This window comes from Chiloscyllium plagiosum, unplaced genomic scaffold, assembly GCF_037043375.1.
Source record: "Chiloscyllium plagiosum isolate Xiang-an unplaced genomic scaffold, Cpla_swu_hap1 HiC_scaffold_13, whole genome shotgun sequence".
NCBI lineage: Eukaryota > Metazoa > Chordata > Chondrichthyes > Orectolobiformes > Hemiscylliidae > Chiloscyllium > Chiloscyllium plagiosum.
The window spans coordinates 71,130-95,952 of record NW_028270151.1 but is presented as its reverse complement, the minus strand read 5'-3'; the positions used below and the strand labels follow the sequence as shown (position 1 = coordinate 95,952).

At 43.1% G+C, this 24,823-nt stretch overlaps 1 protein-coding gene across 1 annotated transcript; it reads right to left on the bottom strand.

Moving 5' to 3' along the window:
- Positions 1–5,075: 5,075 nt before the first annotated feature.
- LOC148148220 (neuropeptides capa receptor-like) lies at positions 5,076–5,953 on the bottom strand (the record flags this gene model as incomplete). Its single annotated transcript, XM_087993922.1, has 1 exon — positions 5,076–5,953. A coding segment is annotated over one exon (878 nt), but the record flags the coding sequence as incomplete, so codon positions are not given.
- Between the last annotated feature and the right edge of the window lie 18,870 nt (positions 5,954–24,823).

Genomic DNA, 24,823 nt, shown 5'->3' with positions numbered 1-24,823 from the left:
GAACACAAAGACAAAAGTTGTGAGTGAATTTCTGCAAGAGCATGCTTCTCCATCATCACCACTGAAATAACTCAACAAAGGCCAGTATCCCACCATCAAGTCATCTTTTGTTTACATGTGATGAGTCCTTGACACTGATCCAGCTACCTCAGAAACAACTCTCAGGGTGAACAGAACCTCTGACACTTCTGTTATATCTGACACCTGGGGCTCCCTGATTGGACTGGATTAACAACCCCAAACAGAAAATTCTTTGAGGTCTACCTGGCTGATCTCATTACAATCACTACATCCCTCACCCTCTGAGTTTGAAGACATAAGCCAATTCATTTTTTGTAGCTGTTCCTGGCACATTTTAGCATCAGGTCACATTCCTCCAGCTCTGCTTATAATCACTACATCTCTGCCTCATCGTGTTGTGATTTTCTAAATGCCCTCTTCAAGAATGGATTCATGCATCTCCAAATTAGAAATTTGACTTAATTGTCTACAGATTAGGATTCATAGACTAAAAGTGAGGGGCATACATTTAAAACAGAGATGTTGTTGAATGGAGGAGGTGGCTCAAAGTGCTGAGTGGCCTCCTGCTGATCCTTATCTGTATGTGATACAATAATTTCATATCATTCATCCTATTCCATTCTTGGAAAAAAACATTAAATTTTTAGTTTTCTATCCATGAAAATCTTTCCAGAATTTATAAATCAACAACAATCACAGTCTCCTGATGTACTTCAATTTTTCACCAAGTCTCTCATATGAGGAAAGTTATTAAATCTCTTTCTCTTCAAATCAAATCATAATGAATGAGTGAATTAATTAATGATTTTATTGTCATGTGTAGTTTACAGTTAAAAGTACAGTAAAATATAGTGAAAACTTCTACTGTCTGCATAATCTGGCATAATTTTGAATAGTTTAAGAATAATATTTTTAAATTGATATAGCTCAAAGAGAGTCCGTAACCCTTTCACCATCACTTCGCTGCTGCCTGCACCAGACCCAGCCAATGTTGAAGCCACCGTTCCTCAGGCACCATCATTTGCCGCTGGGCCGACTTTGCTGACACTGCATCGATGTAGCAGCCGATACCTGGAACTGTGCTCGACCCTTCGGTAGCTGCCTCCTTGGTACCGCTGCCAGGGTCCTGCGCCAGGTTTACTAACCACCTCACAGTGCCGAACAATTAATTGTTGCGTGTTGAACAACCACCGCTTCTTTCAAAGCTAGTGCTACCACTCCCTCTGGAACTACATTGTTAACTACATATAAAATGTAGAAACATAGAAAATGGAAGCAGGATTAGAACATCTGGCTCCTCGATTCTGCTCCACCATTCAATGTCATTATGGGCGATCATCCAACTCAGCAGCCTGCTCCTGATTTTTCCCCTGTACCCTTTGATCACTTTAAATCCATGTGTTATGCTAAATCTCTTTGAATCATGAAATGTTTTGGCTTCAATCATTATAATTGGCAGTGAATTCCACAAACTCATCACTCTTTGGGTGAAGACATTTTCCTAATTTCAGGAATAAATTGTATTGTTAGATTGTGACGTTTGCTTGTGAACAGCCCATCATCGGGAATATCCTTCCTGCACCCACCCTGTTGATTCCTGTTAGAAATTTACACACTAATATTACATTCCCATTCATTCTTCTGAACTCCAGTGAATGTGATCCCAATCAATTCAAACTATCCACATTCAGTTTTGCCATTGCAGAAGTCAGTCTGATATACCTTCACTGCAAGAACACTTTTTCTCACTGCACATAATATCCCAGATGTGGTCTCACAAAGATCTCTATAATAGTAGCAAGACTTCCCTGCTCTTGTAATCAAATCACCTCATACTGAAGGCCAACATACCATTTACCTTCTTTAGCTCCTATTGCACTGGTGTACATTCACTCAGCGAATAATGCACAAGGACGCCACACATTCCTCTTTCCCAATCATTTAGACAATTATCTGCCTTCCTGTTTTTCACCACCAAAGTGGTTAACTTTACATTTATTCCCATTATACTGGATCTGTCATGCGTATGCCCACTCTCTAAGCTTGTCCAAATCACACTGGAAGTATCTCTGCTTTCTTCTTGTATCTCATCCCCCTCCCAATTTTGTAGCATCTGCAAATTTGGAGATATTTAGTCTCATTTATTGATAATTTGCAAAATGGTTATAACACATCTATGGAACAGTTTTGATTACTAACCAATCCCCACTATGATGTACATGCAGTCAGAGTCACATGAGGAATTTGGTCAATTGTGTTTACCTGTGTCACTGGTAAAGCCAAAATATATTTCTCATTTCTAGCTTCCTTAGAAAAGGTGGTCGTAAACTGCCTATTTGAACTACATCAATCCTTGTCATTTATGGAGAGTGACTGTGCTTTTGGTAGGTTTTGATCCAGTATCCATGAGCAATGGTGATATAGTACCCAGCCAAGATCACATACCACTTGGAGTATACTTTGCAGCTGGAGGCATTCTCACTCATCTATTCCCTTTGTCACTGTAGTAGATTTATACAGTGCAGAAAAGGTCCTTTGGCCCATTGTGTCTGAACCTACATAACTACCATTAAAGGTCCCTAATCCCAAGTTCCTACACTTGTCCCATATTCTTGAGTGTTATGATATTTGAAGTACTCATCCAAATATTTTTTAAAGGTTGTAAGGTTTCCAGCCTCCACTATCTTCCCAGACAATGCATTCCAGATGCCCACTACAAGCTGAGTGGCAAAGCTTTCCCCAATCCCATCTGAATCTCCTGTCTCTTACTCAAAAACAATGGTCTGTCATGGTTGAACTCCTCAACAAAGGGAAACAACTGTTCTCTATTCTGAGGAAGAGTCACCAGACCTGAAACGTTAAGTCTGGATTCTCTTCACAATTTCTGCCAGACCTGCTGAACGTTTCTAGCAATTTTTGCTTTTGTTCTCTATTCATCCAGGTGGTAAAAACAATGACTGCAGATGCTGGAAACCAGATTCTGGATCAGTGGTGCTGGAAGAGCACAGCAGTTCAGGCAGCATCCAACGAGCAGCGAAATCAACGTTTCGGGCAAAAACCCTTCATCAGGAACGCTTTTGCCCGAAATGTCGATTTCGCTGCTCATTGGATGCTGCCTGAACTGCTGTGCTCTTCCAGCACCACTGATCCAGAATCTCTATTCATCCAGTCTATACCCCTCATAGCCTTATCCTCCTCAATCATTTCCCCCTTCAGTCTTCTCTTCTCTGATGAAAACAATCCAAGCCTATCCAATCTCTCCTTAAAGCTCAACTTCTCCATCCTAAGCAACATATTGGTGTACATCCTCTGTACTCCCTCCAGTGCTTTCACTTGCCTTGATAAGTGTAATGTCAAAAACTCTGGAGAAACTTAATGCCACCGTGCTGAAACAGCATGCTTCATGAACAGTCCATTCTCCATATTCAATATTCACTCATGGCATGATAGATGTAGAGAGGCTGCAATGAATTCCATCTCCAAAATGTGCAGGGGCCAGTGTTGGACTGGAGTGGGGTGAGATGTAGTGAGGTGACCAGAACTGAACATAGTATTCCAGTTATAGCTTGATCAATGCTCTGTACAACTTCAACATTTTACCTCCTTTCTCTTATACTCAATGCCACGACTGATGAAAGCAAGTGTTCAATATGCTTTCTTAACTATACTATTCATGTTCTTTGCCAACTTCAAGGATCTGTGAATAATTACCCCAAGGTAATTGAAGGTTACCCAATATCCTGCCATTCCTTAAAAATTCCCTCATCTGTTCTCTCATTTGTTTCCTCTTCCAAAGCACATTACCTCACACTTCTCAGAGTTAAATTACCATCCGCCAGTGGTATGCCCTTCTGACCAATCCATCTAAAGCTTCCTATATCTTTTTCACACTCTACTAATCTTCGTGTTGTCTGCAAATTTGCTTCACATTCTCCCCATATTTGCATCAATATCATTTAAATACAGAACAAACAATAAGGATCCCAGAAATGATCCATGTGGCACACCATTGGACACTGGCCTCCAGTCTCTTGAACACTTCTACCATTACCTTTTGTGTCCTATTATTGATGTTAAAGAAATCGTGGTGAATTGTTGCTGTGCCTTTGGAGATGGAAGCTCTGAAAGCTTGTTCTTCCAAATAAACCTGTTGGACTATAATCTGATGTTGTGTGCTTTTTAACTTTGTCCACCCTAGCTCAACACTGGCACCTTCACATTTTGGAGGTGCAGTTCATTGCATCCTGAGATTACATTACTTACAGTGTGGAAACAGGCCCTTTGGCCCAACAGGTCCACACCAACCTGCCGAAGCACAACCCACCCAGACCCATTAGCATGGCCAATTCACCTAACCTGCACGTTTTTTGGACTGTGGGAGGAAACCGGAGCACCTGGAGGAAACCCACGCAGACACGGGGAGAATGTGCAAACTCCGCACAGTCAGTCGCCTGAGGCGGGAATTGAACCCGGGTCTCTGATGCTGTGAGGCAGCAGTGCTAACTACTGTGCCACCGTGCCGCCTCTGTACATCTGACATGCCATGAGTGAATATTGAATGTGGTGAATGGAATATCCATGAAGCATGCTGTATCACCATGGCGGTATCAAGTTTCTCCAGAGTTTTTGACATCACACTCGCCAAGGCAAGTGGAATGCATTCAATCATACTCCTGACTTATACAGTTTGGCTGGTGGAGAGGTGGAAATTACCAATGACATCTATGTCGAATGATATGAAAACATTAGACAGATTTGATTTGTGCTCGAAACTGGCCCACAGACAATTATTCCTGAGTCCTCCAATTTCAATTATTTTATTCCCATTTTATGTCAATTCTTCCCTAACTCTAAAATTAATCCTAACCATAAACATTGACCTAAACGTAATCCTATCACCACATCAAACACGAAGTCTTTATGTAATGTCTATGTGGAACTAGATTATCTTAATTCAAGTTGCTTCCTTCTGCTTTATCTCCACTCCCGTACCTGCCATTATGAATAGACCCAGGAGTGGAACCATCATGCTAACAAGTTCTGCTTCTATTTTGCTATTTTATAATCTTCAGAAACAGATTAACTGGAAGTGACACAACTCGCTTTATCTCCTCTCTGAACTTAGCCTGGGTGAGACCATAAATACAGGTATTAGTGCAGGAATTCAGGTACATCAACATGTCCCCAACATGAATTATTACATTCATGAAGTTCAGGTCCAGTAACATCTCTTCAAGCACAAAGACAACAACTTTTGTCATCCACAGAATGATGAAATTGCCTGATATGGCAAAGAGCAGGATGATGGACCTTCTACGATTTTCCATCTCTGGGTCAAATTGTTTATTATCATTGCTTTGACTCCGTAATGTCTTCCGGACTCGACTGGCTACAAGAATGTGTCTGACAGTCAGTGCATTGAGAAGCAATATGGACACGTAAGGTACAAGTGGTGTTAAGACTGTACACAAACACAGGTATATTGCCCAAGGGACATTGGTACACAGTTTACGAAGTCGGCAGAATGGAAATGGACCACGCTGGTAATCAGGTTCGTAGGTGAAGTAGCGTGGGATGTTTCTCAAGAAGCTTACTGTGCAAATTGTCAGTATTACCCAGGCTGCTGTTTTCTCTGTGCAATATCTCGCTTTCCACTTTGGGCAACAAATAGCAATAAAGCGATCAATGGTGAAGGCGACAGTAAGCCATACTGAGCTATCCACCACTGCAGCATTCACGATGCTGTTAAGACTGCAAACATTGTAATGGTGGAGGAATGAGATGGGGAAATGAAGAGATCCCAAGTAGTGGATGATGACACAGAAAATGATCACCAGAAAATCTGCCACTGCCATGGACATCAGATATTGGCCTGTACAACTGTTGAGACCGCAGCTCCCTCGAGACAGTATGAGTATGGTCATCAGGTTAGCTGCCAAAAAGGAAAGATGTGGAGATTACTAATTACATCCACACCTTATTCATAGGATGAAACACAGATTGAAAAGAGAAACTGGAGACAAGGAATTCAAGGGGTGCTGAGAAGGCCAATTTAAGTTCACGATTTAGGAATTTGAAGGTTACAAAAGACAAGCAAGATCAACAGTTGATGATCAATGGCATGAGGGAACAAAAACAGAAATTTCTGGACAAATTGCAGCAGATCTGGCAGCATCTATGGAGAGGAATCAGTTGAAATTTTGGGTCCTTTCTCAGAATAATTTCTATTTTTGTTTCTGATTTCCAGCAGCTGCAGTTCTTCCAGTTTTTTCTAAGGGCGTGACGAAGTTGAAATATAAAGCATTTTGAGCAGTAAGTGATGAAATTGGATTTTAGTACAGGCATGAAGGCAGAGACATCCATAGCACAGAAAAAGGCCCTTCAGCCCATCACATTTTTGCTCATCACAAACAAACACCTAACTATTCTCATCCCATTTTCTTCCACTTGGCATATAGTTTTCAAGGAGCAACCTTCAAGTATGTACCTGTCAGGCAGGGAGGAAAGGGTCGCGTGAGGGAGCCATGGTTTAATAAGGAATTGGAATCCCTTGTTAAATGGAAGAGGGCGGCCTATGTAAAGATGAGGCGTGAAGGTGCAATTGGGGCGATTGAGAGTTATAAAGTAGCCAGGAAGGACCTGAAGAGAGAGCTAAGAGCAGCAAGGAGGGGACATGAAAGGTCCTTAGTTGGTAGGATTAGGGAAAACCCTAAGGCTTTCTATAGGTACGTCAGGAATAAAAGAATGACTAGGGTAGGAATAGGTCCAGTCAAGGGTAGTAGTGGGAAGTTGCGTGTGGAGGCTGAAGAGATTGGGGAGACACTGAATGAATACTTTTCGTCAGTATTCAATCAGAAACAGGACATTGTTGTCAATGTAAATACTGAGTCACAATTAAGTAGAATGGATGGCTTTGAGGTATGTAGAGAAGAGGTGTTGGAAATTCTGGAAAGGGTGAAAATAGATAAGTCCCCTGGGCCTGATCGCATTTATCCTAGGATTCTCTGGGAAGCAAGGGAGGAGATTGCAGAGCCATTGGCCTTGATTTTTATGTCCTCGTTGTCTACAGGAGTAGTGCCAGAAGATTGGAGGCTAGCAAATGTGGTTCCCTTGTTCAAGAAGGGGAGTAGGGATAACCTTAGTAACTATAGGCCAGTGAGTCTCACTTCTGTTGTGGGCAAAATTTTAGAGAGAATTGTAAGGGATAGGATTTATGAACATCTGGATAGGAATAATGTGATCAAGGATAGTCAGCATGGTTTTGTGAAGGGCAGGTCGTGCCTCACAAACCTTATTGAATTCTTTGAGAAGGTGACTAAGGAGGTGGATGAGGGGAAAGCGGTAGATGTGGTGTATATGGATTTTAGTAAGGCGTTTGATAAGGTTCCCCATGGTAGACTACTGCAAAAAATACGGAGGTATGGCATTGAGGGTGAGTTGGAGGTTTGGATTAGGAGTTGGATGGCTGGAAGAAGACAGAGGGTAGTAGTTGATGGCAAAGGTTCATCTTGGAGTGCCGTCACTAGCGGTGTTCCGCAAGGATCTGTTTTGGGACCATTGCTGTTTGTCATTTTTATAAATGACCTGGAGGAGGGATTAGAAGGTTGGGTGAGCAAGTTTGCGGATGATACGAAAGTCGGAGGAGTTGTAGACAGTGAGGAAGGATGTGGCAGGTTACAGTGGGATATAGATAAGCTGCAGAACTGGGCAGAAAGGTGGCAAATGGAGTTCAATGTAGCTAAGTGTGAGGTGATTCACTTTGGTAAGAGTAACAAAAAGATGGGGTACTGGGCTAATGGTCGGATACTTGGTAGTGTGGATGAGCAGAGGGATCTTGGTGTCCATGTACACAGATCTTTGAAAGTTGCCACCCAGGTAAATAGTGCGGTGAAGAAGGCATATGGCGTACTGGCTTTTATTGGTAGAGGAATTGAGTTCCAGAGTGCTGAGGTCATGTTGCAGTTGTATAAGACTCTGGTGCGGCCGCATCTGGAGTATTGTGTGCAGTTTTGGTCGCCATACTATAGGAAGGATGTGGAGGCACTGGAACGGGTGCAGAGGAGGTTTACCAGGATGTTGCCTGGCATGGTAGAAAGATCGTATGAGGAAAGGCTGAGGCACTTGGGGTTGTTTTCATTGGAGAAAAGAAGGTTTAGGGGTGACTTGATAGAGGTGTACAAGATGATTAGGGGTTTAGATAGGGTCGACAGTGAGAACCATTTTCCACATATGGAGTCAGCTATTACGAGGGGGCATAGCTTTAAATAAAGGGGGGCTAGGTATAGGACAGATGTTAGGGGTAGGTTCTTTACTCAGCGAGTCGTGAGTTCATGGAATGCCCTGCCAGTAGCAGTGGTGGACTCTCCCTCATTATGGGCGTTTAAGCGGGCATTGGATAGGCATATGGAGGATAGTGGGCTAGTGTAGGTTAGGTGGGCTTGGATCGGCGCAACATCGAGGGCCGAAGGGCCTGTACTGCGCTGTATTCTTCTATGTTCTATGTTCTATGTATGTCTAGGCATCACAAACGCATATCTAAATATTTATTAAGTGTTATGTGGTTTTCTGCCACTTTCACCATTATAAGCAGTGAATTCCAGATTCCCACCACATTCTATTTCATTCTACCAGGGTTAAACAATGATGGTTCCCCAATGCATCAAGAAAACTGTGAAGGAAGGACTTTGAGTGAAGGGGGAGCCAGCCAATGTGTTTCATTGTTCATTGAGTGATGCAAAGAGCTAGTGAATGGTAAACCATTGAATGAGACAGCTGGAAAATAGGAATTCAAAGGTTTGATCTCATATCTTCTCTCATTTTCTGCCCTTTACCTTTAATATATTCCTGCAGGCATGCCTCCCTCAATCAAGAGGAAATGTTTCTTCCTGTCTTCCCTATCTATGCACCTCATAACTTTATAATTCTCAATCATGTCCCCTCTCAACCTCCTCTTCTCTAATGAAAGCAACCCTAGTCTGTCTAATCTCTCTTCATAACTGCAACTCTCCAACCTGGGAAAGGTACTGGCAAATCTCCTCTGCACCTTCACAGGTGCTTTCACATGTCTCCTAAAAGTGAGCGGGCAAAGATGAGAAATTGCTAGATCTTGGCAAAAGAATGCAAATTTTGAAGATTCAATTTTTCGTCAATTGACTTAATAGTAGAATTACCTCTCAATGTGATAAAATATCTTTCCTCTCTCTACCTAAGTATTAATAATGAGATCTAGTTCACTTAAATCTTTTTCAACTCACCACAGTTTTAAAGAACTCCCTTTATCTCTCTCTGAATGAAATGTCCTCAATCCAACTCACTACATCAGCCAAAGAGCTCCAATTCTCTCAAATTCTGTGAACAACCATCAGGTGATTCACTCCTTCATTGAACTCACTGCCCAGTTCCCCATTTCTAGAGCTTCTATTCTACAACTCACTTCTTCACTCCATTAACTCCTATGCCCCTGTTTTCACCATCAATGAATTCTCATTGTTCATTAGAGAGAGTTCCTATGGGTCTGATTAGCCATTTCAAATTGTTGTGCCTATGTATCTTTAATGTTCAATAATGTTAAATCACTCATTGACCGCCTATTTTCCACATTTCTGTCTCATTCAATGGTTTACCATTCACTAGCTCTTTGCATCACTCAATGAACAATGAGATACGTTAGCTGGCTCCTCCTTCACTCAAAGTCCTCCCTTCACAGTTCTCTTGATGCATTAAGGAACAGTCATTATCTAATGCTGTTAGAATGAAATAGATCCTTGCAGGAAATAACATGGAATGAAGTATAATTGAGGTAACAGTAGAAGTTAGGAGACTTGGTAATGGTTATTAGTGGAGAAAGTGAGGACTGCAGATGCTGGAGATCAGAGTCAAGAGTGTGGTGCTGGAAAAGCAAAGCATGTCAGGCAGCATCAGATTATCAGGAGAGTCAATGTTTTGGGCATAAGCCTTTCACAGGAATCCTTCATCATTATTAGTGAACTACCTAAATCCAGGAATGGGAACATAGAAGGAAGAGTCAATTCCTGATGAAGGGCTTTTGCCTGATGCATTGACTCTCCTGCTCCTTGGATGCTGTCTGAATGGCTGTGCTTTTACAGCACCACACTTTTTGACTCTGAGTCTCCAGTATCAGCAGTCCTCACTTCCTCCACATAGAAGAAAGAGTGAAAAATGGTTCAGGTCAAGGTAAGAATGCCATAGAAAATTGAAGCTTGATTGATTTGTTTCCAATTCTTTACAAGAGCAGGAAGCAGCAATAATGATATCTTTGTTGAGAACTTGAACTTAGAGGCAGAAGATGTGGGCAAGATCCTAGATGAGTACTTTGCATTCATATTCACCCAGAAGAAGGATATGAAGCATAGTGAGATTTGTGCAGAGCACGCTAACATGCTAGGGCATTTTGAGATCAAGAAAGAAGTGGTGTTGGGTCTTTTGAAGAGCATTAAAGCAGATAAGTCCCCAGGACCCAATGGTATCTATACCAGGTAACTGAGAGAAGCAAGAAAGGAGATTGCTGGGCCCTTGATCAAGATCTTTGTATCCTCACTAGCCACTGTAGAGGTCCTAGAGGACTGGTGAGTAGCTAATGTTGTTCCTCTGTTCAAGAAGGGAAATAAGAATAATCCAGGAAACTATAGGCCAATGAGTTTCACTTCGGTAGTTAAGAAGCTACTGGAGAGAATTCTTAGAGATAGGATTTATGCATATTTGGAAAAGCATGGGCGAATTAGGGACAGCCAGCATGGCTTTATGCAGGGCAGATTATGTCTTACTAACTTGATTGAAGTGTTTGAGGAGGTGACAGATGTGATCAATGCGGATAGAGCAGTGGATGTTGTCTAGATAGATTTTAGTAAGACTTTTGACTAGGTCCCTCATGGTAGGCTTCCGGCATCCAGAAGATTAAGATGCATTGGACCCACAGTGACTTTGCCACATGGATTTAGAATTGGCTTACCCATAGAAGGCAGAAGGAAGCTTGTTTTTCAGGCTGGAGGTGCATGATTAATGGTGTTACACTGGGTTCAATACAAAGACCGCTGATATGTATAAATGACTTGGATGAAAATGTAGATGTGTGGGTTGGTAAGTTTGCAGACGATACAAACATCAATCTAGTGGTGGATAGTGTAGAAGGTTGTCAAAGGATACAGCCGGATATAGGTCAGTTGCAGCTATGGGTGGAGAAATAGCAGATGGAGTTTAATCTGTATAGTTGTGAGGTGCTGCACTTTGGAAGCTCAAATGTTAAGACAAAGTGCACAGTTAATGGTTGGACTCTGAACAGCATTGATGTACAGAGGGAGTTTGAGATTCAAATCCATAGCTCCCTGAAAGTGACCACACAAGTAGATAAAGTGGTAAAGAAAGCATATGGCATGCTTGCCTTTATTGGTCGAGGAACTGAGTACAAGAGTTAGGATGTCATGTTGCAGTTTTCTAAGACTTTACTTAGGCCAGACTTAGAATATTGCATTCAATTCTGGTTGCCACATTACAGAAATAATGTGGAGGCTTTGGAGAGGGTGCAGAAGAGGTTTACTAGGATTCTGCCCAGATTAGAGGGTATGAGCTATAAGGAGAGGCTGAATAAACTTGGGTTGTTTTCTCTGGAGTGACAGAGGCTGAAGGAAGGCTTGATAAAAGTCAAGAAAATTATGGGATGTATAGATAAGGTTGACAGTCAGAATCTTTTTCCCAGAATTGAAATATGTAAAACTAGGTGGCATGCAATTAAGGTGAGAGCAATGTATGGACTAAGCCAAGCCACTCAAAACATTCTGAAGCAGGCAGCTCAGATCATAACTTTGCAATGTGTTTCGGTAAGTGTACAGTAAAAATTATCCAGAGTAAGATAGCCAGGCTGATGATTAGATTTTAAAACAGATAAAAACTTATTCACAAAATTACACAATGAAACACAAAGAACAGAATAAAGAACACCTACAGAACTCAACCTATCCAACTAAACTTGATTATGCTGTTTCGAATACACACAGTCGTCCCAATTAGGAAACTCACTTTAAAAACCAGGATAAATGGAATACATGCTTACAGATTGAAGTTAAAGGGTAGAAAAGAGAGAGAGAGAGTTTCCACACAGCTCTCTGTTGAACTTCCAAACAGTTCAAAACTGAACTAAAACTGCTCAGCTCAGCTAGCGAGCTGACCACTACCCTTTCATTGTACACGTCCCTTCCAAAATGTGGCCACTTTGGCCTGAAGTCTCATCTGTTTACATATAAACAAAAGATCTCTCAAAATCCTTTTCATCTTTGTACCAAACCAGACTGATCAGAGCCCCATCCGGTTTATCACCTCTCTGAAAGAAATCAAGGACAGAGTCTCCTTGAGCCAAGGAACAGCTTTTAGAAAAAAAGAACTAGCTTTGTGACAGCAAGAATGTTCAAAGGAGATGTGCGGGACAAGATTTTTACACGAAGAGTGGAACACACTGCCAGGGATGGTGGTCGAGGATGCAGATATGATAGGGGTGTTTAGGAGACTTTTAAATAAGCACATGAATATGCAAGGAATGGAGGGATTTGGACCAAAGGTATGCAGAAGGGATTAGTTTAATTTGGCATCATGTTCAGCACAACACTGTGGACCGAAGGGCCTGTTCCGGTGCTGTATTGTTCTATGTTCTAATCATAGAAATGCTCCAGCACAGAAGAGGAGGCATTTGGCCCCATGGTGCTCTTGTCAAACTAAATACACCCTTTCAAATCCTATCTACCAGCATGCGGCCTACTGCCCTGGAGCTTACAGCTCTTGAGGTGCAGATCCAAGTGCTTTATGAAAGGATTTAGAGTCTCTGCCTCCACACCAACTCAAACACATTAAGCCTCACTTGTTCACTTGTTTGTCATGTCATCTGTTCTGACTGCTGTAATTGTTTCTTTAACCAATCCTCCTTTTCATCACCAATCCATCCTGCCTGAAGACTCATATCCAGGGATAGTGAGCTGCCAATTTTGTCCCTCCTTTAATCAGGTTTCTATTATAACAATGATATCATGCTGCCATATTTCTATCTGTGCCCTTAGTGCACCTGCCTTGTTTATAATACTCCTTGCATTGACTTATCAACAGCTCAATCCCATCACTTTCTTTTGCTGGATGATTTTTAATCCTGATCTCTCTTGTTTTTCCTTGTCGGTAACTACATCACTAACTAATATTCTCCCTCCCATTTCCTGATCTGAAACTGACCCACCTAAGCCTGATTTTGATTCCCATCCCCTGCCTTACTACTATAAAACCTCACCAGCAAAACCAACAAAATCCCCCTGAAGGATATTTATCCCTGTTCTGCCCAGATAAAACCTGTCAGGCCTGCACAGGTCCCACCTTCCCTAGAGATGGTCCCAATTCCTCAAGAAAATGTGGGTTGCATGTGGCACAGTGGTTAGCACTACTGCCTCACAGCGCCAGAGACCCGGGTTCAATTCCAGCCTCAGGCGACTGAATGTGTGGAGTTTGCACATTCTCTGCGTGGGTTTCCTCCGGGTGCTCTGGTTTCCTCCCATAGTCCAAAACAATGTGCAGGTTAGGTGAACTGGCCATGCTAAATTGCCCGCAGTGTTAGGTGCAGGGGTAGATATAGGGAAATGGGTCAGGTTGGGTGCGCTTCAGCGGGTCGGTGTGGACTTGCTGGACCGAAGGGCTTGTTTCCACACTGTAAGTAACCTTAAAAAAAAGGATAAACCTCTCTTTAGTATACCAACTCTTCAACCACATATTCATCTGATCTATCTTCTTATTCCTGCTCTGAACAACATGTGGCACTGGGAGAAAGCCTGAAATTATGACATTTGAGGTCTTACATTACAATTTAGTTCTTCTTACATTCAAATTTCAGGTCTCATCCTATTGTTTACCTATGTCATTAGTATCCATACACATTACACTAATAGAGGGGTACTAATATCCTGGGTGGGAAATTTGCTGGTGCTATTTGGGTGGGTTTAAACTAGCTCAGTAGGGAGATGGGAACCTGAGGTGTAGTTGCAATGCACAATAGGATGAGAGTAGGGAGGACAGGAACAGGATTTCATTCTCACAGGAATGTGCTGGCTGACAGCAAGCTAGTTTGAAGTGTGTCTACTTCAACCCCAGGAGTATCTGGAATAAGGGAGGTGAGCTTGGATAGATACCTGGGACTTTGATGGCGTGGCTATTTCAGAGACATGGATTAAGCAGGGTGAGGAATGGATGTTGCAGGTTCAAGGGTTTAGATCATAGAACATAGAACATAGAACATAGAACAATACAGCACAGAACAGGCCCTTCGGCCCACGATGTTGTGCCAAACATTTGTCCTAGCTTAAGCACCCATCCATGTACCTATCCAATTGCCACTTAAAGGTCACCAAAGATTCTGACTCCACCACTCCCACAGGCAGCGCATTCCATGCCCCCACCACTCTCTGGGTAAAGAACCCACCCCTGACATCTCCCCTATACCTTCCACCCTTCACCTTAAATTTATGTCCCCTTGTAACACTCTGTTGCACCTGGGGAAAAAGTTTCTGACTGTCTACTCTATCTATTCCTCTGATCATCTTATAAACCTCTATCAAGTCACCCCTCATCCTTCGCCGTTCCAACGAGAAAAGGCCTAGCACTCTCAACCTATCCTCGTACGACCTATTCTCCATTCCAGACAACATCCTGGTAAATCTTCTATGCAGCTGAAAATGTGTTGCTGGAGAAACTCAGCAGGTCAGGCAGCATCCAGGAAACAGGAGGGCTTATGCCCGAAACGTCGATTTTCCTATTCCCTGGATGCTGCCTGACCTGCTGCGCTTCTCCAGCAACACATTTTCAGCTCTGATCTCCAGCATCTGCAGACCTCACTTTCTCCTCAAATCTTCTCTGCACCCTCTCCAAAGCTTCCACATCTTTCCTAAAGTGAGGCAACCAGAACTGCACACAGTACTCCAAATGTGGCCTAACCAAAGTCCTGTACAGTTGCAACATCTTGAATTCAATCCCTCTGCTAATGAACGCTAATACACCATAGGCCTTCTTACAAGCTCTATCCACCTGATTGGCAACTTTCAAAGATCTTTCATTAAGAACAGGCAAGGTGGTAAATGAGTGGGAGGTGAGGCCTTGTGAGTCAAGGATAGTATAATGGTGGCTGAAAGAACTTTTGATGAGGACTCGTCTACTGAGGTAGTGTGGGCTAAGGTTAGAAACAGGAGAGGAGAGGTCACACTGCTTGAAGATTTGTATAGGCCTCTGCAGAGTTCCAGGGAGGTGAAAAAGAGGATTGGCAAAATTATTCTGGATAAGAGTGAAAGGAACAGGGTAGTCATTATGGGTTTCTTTAACTTTCCTAACATTGACTGGAAATGCTATAACTCGAGCCCGTCAGATGGATCAGTTTTTGTCCAATGTGTACAAGAGGGTTTCTTGACACAGTATGTCGAAAGGCCGACAAGAGGGGAGGCCACACTTGATCTGCTGCTTGGTAATGAACCAGGCCAGGTGTTTGATTTAGTTGTAGGTGAGTACTTTGGAGAGAGTGATCATAATTCAGTTACGTTTAGTTTAGTGATGGAAAGGGATAGGTACATGGTACAGGCCAAGAGCTATCGATGGGGCAAGGGCAATTATAATGCGATTAGGCAAGAATTAGGATGCATAGAATGGGGCAGCAAAATGCAGGCGATGCAGACAATGGAAATGTGGAGCTGGTTTAAGGAACAGATATTGCGTGCCCTTGATAGGTATGTCCCTGTCAGGCAGGGGAGAAATGATAAGGTAAGGGAACCGTGGTTTACTCGAGAAATTGCATCTCTTGTTAAGTGGAAGAAGGAGGCTTATGTGTTGATGAGGCAAGATGGTTCAGATGAGGCTATGGAGAGTTACAGATTAAGTAGGAAGGATTTAAATAGAGGGTTAAGAAGAGCAAAGAGAGGACACGAGCAATCTTTAGCAAATAGAATAAAGGAGAGCCCTAAAGCTTTCTATAGGTATGTGAGGAATAAAAGGATGACTAGGGTAGGAATAGGGCCAATCAAAGTCAGAAGTGGGAAGTTGAGTATAGACCCGGTGGAGATTGGGGAGGTGCTAAAAGAACATTTCTCATCAGTTTTCACTCAGGAAAAGGAGAATATTGTAGAGGACAAGAATGAGATACGAGTTATTAGACTGGAAAGGATTGAGGTTAGTTACGAACAAGTGTTGTTAATTCTGAGAGAGTGAAAGTAGACAAGTCCCTGGGCTGGATGGGATTTATCCGAGGATTCTCTGGGAAGCGAGGGTGGAGATAGCGGAGCCTTTGGCTTTGATATTTGAGTCATCATTGTCTACAGGTTTAGTAGCAGAGGATTGGAGGATTGCAAATGTAGTGTCCTTGTTCAAGAAGGGCAGTAGAGATGACCCAGGTAAGTAGGAAGGATTTAAAGAGAGGGTTAAGAAGAGCAAAGAGATGACACCTCTGTTGTAGGAAAGGTTTTGGAAAAGATTATAAGAGACAAGATTTATATCCATCTAGCAAGCAAAAATTTGATTTCAGATAGTCAGCATGGTTTTACCAAGGCAGTTCATGTCTCACAAATCTCACTGAGTTTTTTGAGAAGGTGACTAAGCATGTAGATGAGGGTAGGGCAGTTGACGTGGTATACATGGACTTCAGTAAAGCCTTTGATAAGGTTCCACATCGCAGGCTATTGGAGAAAATGCAGAGGCATGGGATTGAGGGTGATTTAGCAGTTTGGATTAGAAACTGGCTTTCTGAAAGAAGACAGCGAGTGGTGGTTGATGGAAAATATTCAGTCTGGAATCCGGTTACTAGTGGTGTGCCACAAGGATCTGTTTTGGGACCACTGCTGTTTGTCATTTTTATAAATGACTTAGACGCAGGCATAGGTGGATGGATTAGTAAATTTTCAGATGATACTAAAGTCGGTGGAGTAGTGGACAGTTTGGGCGAATGTTACAGGTTGCAGGGGGATGTGGATAAATTGCAGAATTGTGCTGAGAGGTGGCAAATGGAGTTCAATGCAGCTAAATGTGAGGTGATGCACTTTGGGAAGAATAACAGGAAGGCAGAGTACTGGGTCAATGGAAAGATTCTTGGTAGTGTGGATGTACAGACGGATCTTGGAGTCCATGTACATAGATCCCTGAAAGTTGCCACCCAGGTGGATAGTGCTGTTAAGAAGACATACGGTGTGCTAGGTTTCATTGGTAAAGGAATTGAGTTCTGGAGCCGCAATAGCATACTGCAACTATACAAAACGCTGGAGCGGCCACACTTGGAATATTGTGTACAGTTCTGGTCACCATATTTCAGGAAGAATGTGGAAGCATTGGAAAAGGTGCAGAGGAGATTTATCAGGATGTTTCCTGGTCAGGAGGAAAGGTCTTATGAGGAAAGGCTCAGAGACTTAGATCTGTTCTCATTGGAAAGAAGGAGGCTAAAAGGGGATTTGATAGAGACATACAAGAAAGTGAAAGTGTTTTTCCTAGGATGATGATATCAGCTTGTACTTCAAATTGAGGGGTGATAGATTTAAGACAGATGTCAAAGGTAGGTTCTTTATTCAGAGTGTGGTAAGGCCTGGAATGCCCTACCTGCCAATGTAGTTAACTCAGCCACATTAGGGAGATTTAAACAATCCTTGGATAAACACATGGATGATGATGGGATAATGTAGGTGGACGAGCTGAGGATAGTTCACAGGTCGGCACAACATTGAGGGCCGAAGGGCCTGTTCTGCACTGTATTGTTCTATGTTCTATATTGGCTATTCACCCTCCCTATTCCGAAAGGCCTGCAGCTGCACTGTAACATTCCTGATCCTGGTACGAAGGAGGGAACATTCCATCCTGGATTCACATCTGGATCCACATAGAGCCTTACTACTGAATTTCTATCATTATAGTCCTGCCACTTGTTTTCCTCCCCTCCTATGCAGCAGAGCCCTCTCATGGTTCCATGAAATTGGGAAATACTGCTTTCTCCTCAGACACCATACCCCTGGCAGTATCCAAAGCAGTATATCTGTTTGAGAGGAGGATGACTACAGGAGAATCCTGTACTTCTTTCCTGAGTCTTTTAATTCCCTTCATGCTTATTGAACCATCATTTGCAATGTAACCACTCCATGAAATGTACTATCTACTGTGTAACAAGGTCAGCTAGGTGGACTCATAGAATATGATTCCCCTGATTGGCACCTGTTAATTTTGGTCCAGTCAGGGAGTTCTGAATGACGGACAAGAAATGGAGTGTCAGAGGTTCTGTTCACTCTGAGAGATGGCTCTGAGAGAATGGATCAACGTCAAGGACCCTCCATGTGTAAACAAGGGGTGACTTGGTGATGGGACAAGTCCCTGTGGAGTTATTTCACCACAACATTCTCAGCATTGTGATTCTCCAGTGAGTCCACCTGCAATTCCAGCTCTGAAAAGTTGTTAGCCAATAGCTGCAGCTGGACAGACATCTTGCTCATGTCGTCATCAGGGACATTCTGGATGAGTCTCTTATTTCCCACATGGTGCAAGAGAAGCACACCATATTATACTTTAAAAACTGCACAGAAATATTCTACAGATATTACTTAACAATTTGCCTTTTCCGTTGGGACCATGTCACTTTCTGAACTGCCTGCATAGACTGGGCATCACACTCATTCTTTCAGCTTCACCTACTCCCCTGTCTCACCGAACTCCCTGTTTTTACTCACCTTCAAAGCACTCTTGTTTCACCAAGCAGTGTTTACAGTGCAGCAAGTGGTTGGGCCCTTATTATAAGCTTCAAAAACAATGCTTCTGACTTGGATCAAGCCAGTTGTTCAGATACCCAACTTCATCTGAGTGTGACTCTGTTGACTCCTATTTCAGAAATGTCACTAAAACTACACCCATTCAAACCGAGCAGTTTTTCGTTTCTAGATTAAAGAACTAATTTAGCTTGAAAATTAGCCCTGAAGTTAAGTTTAATTTCTACTTATCCCTTGAAGCTCCTTGTTTGCACCCAAATGCAAGGGAGAGAATAGGACCCCTCAAAGATCAGCAAGGTGGCCTTTGTGTGGAGCCACAGAAAATGGGGGAGATACTAAACGAGTATTTTGCATCAGTATTTACTGTGGAAAAGGACATGGAAGATATAGACTGTAGGGAAATAGATGGTGACATCTTGAAAAATGCCCATATTACAGAGGAGGAAGTGCTGGATGTCTTGAAGCACATAGAAGTGGATAAATCCCCAGGACTTGATCAGGTGTATCCTAGAACTCTGTGGGAAGCTAGGGAAGTGATTGCTGGGCCTCTTACTGAGATATTTGTAGCATCGATAGTCACAGGTGAGGTGCCGAAAGACTGGAGGTTGGCTAACATGGTGTCACTGTTTAAGAAAGGTGGTAAGGACAAGCCAGGGAACTATAGGCCAGTGAGCCTGACGTTGGTGGTGGGCTAGTTGTTGGAGGGCATCCTGAAGGAGAGGATGTACACGTATTTGGAAAGGCAAGGACTGATTAGGGATAGTCAACATGGCTTTATGCGTGGGAAATCATGTCTCACAAACTTGATTGAGTTTTTTGAAGAAGTGACAAAGAGGATTGATGAAGGCAGAGAGGTAGATGTGATCTATATGGACGTCAGTAAGGTGTTTGACAAGGTTCCCCATGGGAGACTGGTGAGCAAGGTTAGGTCTCATGGAATACAGGGAGACTTGCCATTTGGATATCGAACTGTCTTAAAGGTAGAAGACAGAGGGTGGTGGTGGTGGAGGGTTGTTTTTCAGACTGGAGGCCTGTGACCAGTGGATTGCCACAAGGATTGGTGCTGGGTCCACTATGTTTCATCATTTATATAAATGATTTGGATGTGAGCATAAGAGGTACAGTTAGCAAGTTTGCTGATGACGCCAAAAGTGGAGGTGTAGTCGACAGCGAAGAAGGTTACCTTAGATTACAACAGGATCTTGATCAGATGGGCCAATAGGCTGAGAAGTGGCAGATGGAGTTTAATTTAGATAAATGTGAGGTGCAGCATTTTGGGAAAGCAAATCTTAGCAGTACTTATACGCTTAATGGTAAGGTCCTAGGGAGTGTTACTGAACAAAGAGACCTTGGAGTGCAGGTTCATAGCTCCTTGAAAGTGGAGTCGCAGGTAGATAGGATAGTGAAGAAGGCATTTGGTATGCATTCCTTTATTGGTAGAGTATTGAGTACAGGAGTTGGGAGATCATGTTGCGTCTGCACAGGACATTGGTTAGGCCATTGTTGGAATATTGCGTGCAATTCTGGTCTCCTTCTATTGGAAAGGTGTTGTGAAACTTGAAAGGTTTCAGAAAAGATTGACAAGGATGTTGCGAGGGTTGGAGGATTTGAGCTATAGGGAGAGGTTGAATAAGCTAGGTCTGTTTTCCATGGAGCATTGGAGGCTGAGAGGTGACCTTATAGAGGTTTACAAAATTATGAGGGGCATGAATAGGATAAATAGACAAAGTATTTTCCCTGGGGTGGGGGAATTCAGAACTGGAGGGCATAGGTTTAGGGTGAGAGAGGAAAGATATAGAAGAGACCTAAGAGACAACTTTTTCACTCAGAGGGTGGTACATGTATAGAAGAGCTAGCAGAGGAAGTGGTGGAGGCTGGTACAATTACAACATTTAAAAGGCATCTGGATGGGTATATGAATAGAAAGGGTTTGGAAGGATATGGGCCAAGTGCTGGCAGGTGGGACTAGATTGGGTTGGGATATCTGGTCAGCATGGACGAATTGGACCAAAGGGTCTGTTTCTGTGCTGTACATCTCTATGACTCTACGACTCAAATCCAAAACACGATCATTTAACCAAATAGCACCACAGTGCAGCCCTCATTTTTCCTCAAACAAGCACATCACCTATTTTGGTTGACAGTACCCTCAGCCAGATGTCTGCGTGTACTATATGTCTTTGTTTATCTCTAATAATATGTGTACAATGCACACGTTTAAATCTAGAAGAACTGTCAACATAGGTGGAGCTTCCTTCAAAGTTCAATGAGCTTCGTTTTGTCAGCTCCCTAAGTCACTCAATGATGTTCCAATTACTCATCTTGCAGAATTCTGAGCTTCATTTCCAACCATCAATCTTTTACTCGAGAAGGCTTCTTCCCCAAATGAAACAATAAATTTCCATTAAAACACTAACTAAATAATTCAATGAACTCCTTGTCCAAATCTCATCATCTGTCAATAATTTCCAGGCTTCACCTTTCTGTATAACTCAATTGATACATCTTGACAATCTATCTGTCTTTTTTTTAAATCTGAAGCTGTCATTTTCTAGCTGTGTCTGTCTTTTTAATGATTTACAATCTTTCAACAATCTCAGAGACACAACCCCCTCACTTTTCCTCATGGGCATCATGAGGTAAATGAGTTTTCCAACATCCATCCCACTCAATGCACTTCCAATGACCACCTCCTTCCAGTGGACAATAACCTCCCAGCTTATTGGCAATTTAATGTTCCAGGATATAGATGCTTCAGACAGGACAGGGAGGGAAGTAAAAGGGAGGGGAGTGGAGTTGCATTGCTGGTCAAGGACGATATCACAGCTGTGCTAAAGGAGCACACTATGGAGGTCTTGGATAGTGAAGCATTATGGGTGGAGCTGAGAAATAAGAAGGGTGCAGTCACACTGTTGGGGTTGTATTACAGGCCACCCAACAGTGAGCGTGAGGTAGAAGAACAAATCGGTAAACAGATTATGGAAAGATGTAGAGGCAACAGGGTAGTGGTGATGGGAGATTTTAATTTTCCCAACATTGACTGGGATACACTTAGTGTCAGAGGTCTGGATGGGGTAGAATTTGTAAGAAGCGTCTAGGAGAGTTTTCTAGAGCAGTATGTCAATAGTCCGGCGAGGGAAAGGGCCATATTGGACCTGGTACTGGGGAACGAGCCAGGACAGGTGGTAGAAGTTGCGGTGGGGGATTTCTTTGGGAATTGTGACCACAATTCTGTAGGTTTTGGAATACTCGGAGATTAAAAAAAGAAAATGGTCCTAAGGGACGAGTACTAAACTGGGCCAAGGCCAATCATATCAAAATTAGGCAGGAGCTGGGAAATATGGATGAGACACATCTATTTGAAGGGAAGGCCACATTTAAGATGTGGGAGGCTTTCAAAGATAGGTTAAAGATAGTGCAGGAAAGGCATGTCCCGTTGAAAGCAAAGGATAGACAGGGTAAGATTCGTGAACCATGGATGACAGGAGAAATTGTATGACGAGCCAAGAGGAAAAGAGAAGCATACATAAGGTCGAGGCAGCTAAGAACAGAATGGCCCTGGAAGAATATCAGAAGTGTAGGACAAGTCTTAAACAAGGAATCAAGCGGGCTAAAAGGGGTCATGAAATAGCTTTAGTGAGCAGAATTAAGGAGAATCTCAAAGCATTTTATTCTTTCCAAGTTTGTGAGAAGATTTGTAGCTCGGGTGCTCGTTGTTGTGGTTCTGTTCGCCGAGCTGGGAATTTGTGTTGCAGACGTTTCGTCCCCTGTCTAGGTGACATCCTCAGTGCTTGGGAGCCTCCTTTGAAGCGCTTCTGTGATCTTTCCTCCGGCATTTGTAGTGGTTTGAATCTGCCGCTTCCGGTTGTCAGTTCCAGCTGTCCATTGCAGTGGTCGGTACATAAAACGTAGAACAATACAGCACAGAACAGGCCCTTCGGCCCACGATGTTGTGCCAAACATTTGTCCTAGCTTAAGCACCCATCCATGTACCCATCCAATTTCCGCTTAAAGGTCACCAAAGATTCTGACTCTACCACTCCCACAGGCAGCACATTCCATGCCCCCACCACTCTCTGGGTAAAGAACCCACCCCTGACATCTCTCCTATACCTTCCACCCTTCACCTTAAATTTATGTCCCCTTGTAACACTCTGTTGTACCCGGGGAAAAAGTTTCTGACTGTCTACTCTATCTATTCCTCTGATCATCTTATAAACCTCTATCAAGTCACCCCTCATCCTTCGCCGTTCCAATGAGAAAAGGCCTAGCACTCACAACCTATCCTCGTATGACCTATTCTCCATTCCAGGCAACATCCTGGTAAATCTTCTCTGCACCCTCTCCAAAGCTTCCACATCCTTCCTAAAGTGAGGCGACCAGAACTGCACACAGTACTCCAAATGTGGCCTAACCAAAGTCCTGTACAGTTGCAACATCACTTCACGACTCTTGAATTCAATCCCTCTGCTAATGAACGCCAATACACCATAGGCCTTCTTACAAGCTCTATCCACCTGAGTGGCAACTTTCAAAGATCTATGAACATAGACCCCAAGATCCCTCTGCTCCTCCACCTTACTAAGAACCCTACCGTTAACCCTGTATTCCGCATTCTTATTTGTCCTTCCAAAATGGACAACCTCACACTTGACAGGGTTGAACTCCATCTGCCACTCCTCAGCCCAGCTCTGCATCATATCTAAGTCCCTTTGCAGTCGACAACAGCTCTCCTCACTATCCACAACTCCACCAATCTTCGTATCGTCTGCAAATTTACTGACCCACCCTTTGACTCCCTCATCCAAGTCATTAATAAAAATTACGAACAGCAGAGGACCCAGAACTGATCCCTGCGGAACTCCACTTGTAACTGGGCTCCAGGCTGAATATTTACCATCTACCACCACTCTCTGACTTCGCCCGGTTAGCCAGTTTTCTATCCAATTGGCCAAATTTCCCTCTATCCCATGCCTTCTGACTTTCCGCATAAGCCTACCATGGGGAACCTTATCAAATGCCTTACTAAAATTCATGTATACTACATCCACTGCTCTACCCTCATCCACATGCTTGGTCACCTCCTCAAAGAATTCAATCAGACTTGTAAGGCAAGACCTACCCTTCACAAATCCGTGCTGGCTGTCCCTAATCAAGCAGTGCCTTTCCAGATACTCATAAATCCTATCCCTCAGTACCATTTCCATTACTTTACCTCCAACCGAAGTAAGACTACCTGGCCTGTAATTCCCGGGGTTATCCCTATTCCCTTTTTTGAAGAGGGGCACAACATTCGCCACTCTCCAATCCCCTGGTACCACCCCCGTTGACAGTGAAGATGAAAAGATCATTGCCAACGGTACTGCAATGGTATATTGGGTCCACATCGATGTGCTTATTGATTGAATCTGTGGATGAATGCCATGCCTCTCGGAATTCCCAGGCAGTTCTCTGTTTGTCTAGTCCTATAATAGTAGTGTGTGGCTACTAAGGATAGCTGGTCGTATCGTTTCGTGGCTAGTTGGTGTTCATGGATGCGGATCATTAGCTGTCTTCCTGTTTGTCCTATATAGTGTTTTGTACAGTCCTTGCATTCACTAGAGAGGAAGAAAAGGACAACCAATTCCCATTCCTAGACGTGATGGTACAGAGAACACCTAATGGAGAATTCACCACAAAGGATTCTGCCACACACACAGACTAAGTTCTAAACTACGAAAGCAACCACCCCAACACACACAAAAGAAGTTGCATCAAGACACTATTCAAAAAAGCCACAACACACTGCAGTACACCAGAACTGCAAAAAGTGGAAGAAGAACACCTATACAATGTATTCACCAAAAATGGATACCCCCGCAATTTCATCAACAGATGCCTAAGGGAAAGACAATGGAACGAGGACATGCCACAACCCAAAGGACTAGCCACACTACCATATAACAAGAGCATTTCTGAACTGACAGCCAGACTACTGCGACCACTAGGACTCATAAAGCACACAAACCAACTGCCACTCTCAGACAACAACTCACCAGAACGAAGGA